We start from the raw sequence: 3,484 nt of genomic DNA on the forward strand, positions 1-3,484 counted from the left end.
AAAAGTATTCTTCAAACAGAGACCATCGTAGCCCGTGGCAGCCTCAATGAGCCGCTCCGCCTGCCGAAGCGCCCGGAGATGTTGTCTGGCGCTAGGAGGTCAGCTCTGCCGCACTAGCCAAAGGCCTGCAATCAAACACCGTCCACCGCCACCCGCAACTCCACAAATTCAGTCACGTCGAACAGTGACGGAGGCACGTTTTTCATCTCCAGCGGGGTATGTAGCCTGCTAAGCCTGTCTGCCCAGCGGCTCAACTCCGCATTCAGGGTCTTCTCGTTCCGCATGGCATCGTGAGCGCCGCCCACCTGATACGCCTCCAGAGGGGGAAGGTTCCCTGAACAGAGCAACACAACGCCCACAACAAAGAAAAGAAGAGGTAGAAAAAGCAGCGAGACGAAGGGCACCGGGTGCCGCGCGATGCAGCTTCTCCCAGCAGGTTGACGGGAAACCCCCTGCCCGCCATTCTCACCTGCCCGCTGTCCCGCATTTTACGTCATGCCAAATGGGGAGGGGGGGGGGGGGGTAGCTCCAACACCACACCCGAAAGACACAGCTGCAACTGCTTCTCGGGGATGTGTGTGTGCGCGTTGAAATGAAGATGTAAAGAACACTGAGCAATTCATTCTGGCGGCAGAAGTGGAAAATACGTGCGGACGGGCGTGTAGGCCATAGAACGTGCACATGCCAAAAGTGGACGTCTCACTCATTTCCACATCATTTCCAAGTTGTCATATGGTGAGAGCTTCTCAACCGGTGCGGTCCACAGCATTAGCGCCAAAAACGCCTTTGGAAGGCCATTTCCCGCCTTCCTGGCACTGCAAAAAGCAGAAGATAACAAAAACTCACACTCATTCGGCACCTCGTGCGAGGCATCAGGGAATACACACACGTACATATTTGTTTATATAAAAATAAACTTCTCAAGGGAAAACTTGTTTATTCCATTCGTATGTAAATGAGATGTCTGCAGAAACAAGCAACGGGCAATGGCACGACCGTCCGCATTCAACATCGCCGCACCAACATCATCGCTCACTCCACGCCTTCGTCCAACACCCGGGTGAAAGCAAAGCCCCCCTCCAGCTCCAACTGCTGCGTGCCGGCAACAAATTTCATCCGTGCCACTTGCCAGCGACGCACACACTAAACCCCAAGCCCAACCCAAAGAGCCTAGTAAGAGGAAGAAAGGGAGAAAAAAGGCAGAAGCAAAGGAGGAAACAAGAAGAAATGGCACTCCATGGTGAATGGCTCTTCCCAAAGCAACTCTAAAGTACCCGTAAAAATATATACACATTAATACTTGAACACAATGGCTTTTTCTGCTGTATGTGGCACTGCAGTATGTATGCATCTCTCACCTCTCTCTCTGCCTTCTTCCACCTCTTTCCAGCTTTGCATTTCACTCATTCCGCTAAGAACGCCTTGATATTGATGGTCTTGATGGGCAATTCCTTGGCGGATGCCATGGTGCCTTGATTATACATCGACTTCACGCGGTTTACTAACACCTTGCGGTTGGACCAGAATGTGTCCTGCTGCTTCCGGAATTGCATGTAACGCGTCTCCTCCTCCGCCTCCTTCATGCGCTTTGTCATGCCTACCAAACTACGATTTACGTTGATCCAACGACTGCGGTAGTCCCTCACCGCCTTGCTCTCCTCAAAGTCAACAAAGAAGAAAGGCTCGTCGTAGTTTGTACGTGGCCGCTGCCGCTCCCCGAAGGGCCACTCCACGTTGGCCAGCCGACACTGATACCTCACCGCGTGCAGTGTCCAAAAGTTGCTGTACCAGCGCCCTACAATGCCCTCAGACTGCGCACGAATGCGCTGGGGCGGGCGCGGCACGTCCGCCACCTCAAACCAATCCGGCACCATAGAGAGCGCCAATCGCAGCGCCTCCGGAGAGTACTTTTGGCGCATGATGGGGCGCCGCCCCTTCGCATATGCGCCCATGCGGCTCACCTCATACCACGTCTTCTCGCGGTAGGTCGCGCGGTACGTGCTACGCCGTCCGTTCCACCACATCATGTTCTGGATGTTCAGCATGGATGGGACGTACTTGACAGGTGTCGTCTCCGGAGCGATTCCGACCCCTGGCGAGGCCGCAAGCAACCTACTCGTATGCTGCAGCATCGTCCGCCTTCTCGCCGCTCAGTGCCGAAGCAACAACAAAAACCAGACACACACACACACACACACACACCGGCGCCGTGCAGGCTCCGTGGGGAGCACGTAGTGGTGGGGAAAAAAAGATAACGGAGGGGACGAGAAGACCCCGCTTCTTAACGCTGTGGCGCGTGTGGGCGTGGGTGTGCGCCTCCTCCCCTGCACAGATCCTAATTGGCAAGAACCGCACACACGAAAAACGAGGGGAGAAGAAACGGAAAAAAAAACGTATATTGAAAGAGTGCAACGGTGTTGATGTCATCCACACAAAGCCCAGAGCTCAGCAGCCAGCAAAAAGGTACCAATGCGGCGTGTTACCCACAAACGCCGGCAGTTTTGCCCATGACACACACCCACGCACACACCACCACCGTCAACGACAGCCAGGACGAAGAAACGCAACATGAATGATACAACCCACCCCGCAGAAACCCTCTCCACTAGCAAAGAAAGCAAAAAAAAAACATACACACACGGTCCACACACAATACGATTGCCCACTAGAGCAAGGAACACCACTTGTTTGTCCTGCGGATGATAATACGCGTACTACACAACTTCCACTACTCCCCGTCAAAACTAAACAAAAAAAAAGAGGAAAAAATAACAACAATAATAATAAATCCCCCCCATCACGAGCCCACCCTGTGCGTTGTTACACTCCTTGGTTTTATTTCTCCTCATTTGGAGTCGTTGATGCCGTCGTACCACTTAAGACGGCGCCAGCTTGCTCGCTTTCACGGCCGACGTACCGGCGGCTTCCCTAACCGCAGATGACCATAAGCTCCGGAAGTCATTCCGAGTCTCCTTCGTTTCCGCACCGTGCTGTGTATAGTCAATTTTCTCAGTTCCCTTCCAATTCCAGTCGGCGTCGCCGTAGTAAGCATCGGTGACAGGGTCGGGAATGTACGGAAACTTATGCGCGTAGAGCTGGTGTCGCACGTAAAAGCTGTCCTGCACCATCGGCTTCCTTATTTCGTCCAGGAGCACATACTTCACACCCCAGCCTTCCAGCAGGGCAATGGCCTCATCATTGTGAATGGCCATGAGGTGGCGGCGGAAGGTTGAGTCCTGGAAGAGGTTTGTGGTGGCTATCATGCAGTCCCACGTACTACGTGTAAAGTTTCCCAGCCGATCAAACTGTGACCCCTTTAGTTTGACGGTGCGAATGTCGCAGCGTTCCGAGTAAAGGGTGGGGTGGCAATACTAGGCCCTGTGATGGTGACGCTCAAGAATAAACTTCATCCCTTTTAGTCCTTCCATGGCGTTGCACAGAAACATGCGATCATTGTAGTGCTGAAGGTAGCTGCCAGGGTAGC

The 3,484-nt window shown here is 53.4% G+C and overlaps 2 protein-coding genes across 2 annotated transcripts, besides 3 other annotated features; both read right to left on the bottom strand.

Moving 5' to 3' along the window:
- The first annotated feature begins 504 nt into the window (after nt 1–504).
- Nucleotides 505–523: a microsatellite.
- An 880-nt stretch (nt 524–1,403) lies between these two features.
- Nucleotides 1,404–2,132, bottom strand: TraAM80_08546 (uncharacterized protein; the record flags this gene model as incomplete). The annotated part of the gene is made up of 1 exon (XM_029385290.1): nt 1,404–2,132. The coding sequence occupies one exon, from the start codon at nt 2,130–2,132 to the stop codon at nt 1,404–1,406; it is 729 nt and encodes a 242-aa protein (XP_029234899.1).
- A 32-nt stretch (nt 2,133–2,164) lies between these two features.
- Nucleotides 2,165–2,202: a microsatellite.
- A 538-nt stretch (nt 2,203–2,740) lies between these two features.
- Nucleotides 2,741–2,788: a sequence feature (A-rich).
- Nucleotides 2,789–2,876: 88 nt separating this feature from the next.
- On the bottom strand, nt 2,877–3,263 carry TraAM80_08547 (uncharacterized protein; the record flags this gene model as incomplete). Its single annotated transcript, XM_029385291.1, has 1 exon — nt 2,877–3,263. The coding sequence occupies one exon, from the start codon at nt 3,261–3,263 to the stop codon at nt 2,877–2,879; it is 387 nt and encodes a 128-aa protein (XP_029234900.1).
- Nucleotides 3,264–3,484: the final 221 nt, after the last annotated feature.

The sequence above is a fragment of the Trypanosoma rangeli genome (genome assembly GCF_003719475.1).
Source record: "Trypanosoma rangeli strain AM80 chromosome Unknown Tra_15.4_contig_00429, whole genome shotgun sequence".
Classification (NCBI taxonomy): Eukaryota; Euglenozoa; class Kinetoplastea; order Trypanosomatida; family Trypanosomatidae; genus Trypanosoma; species Trypanosoma rangeli.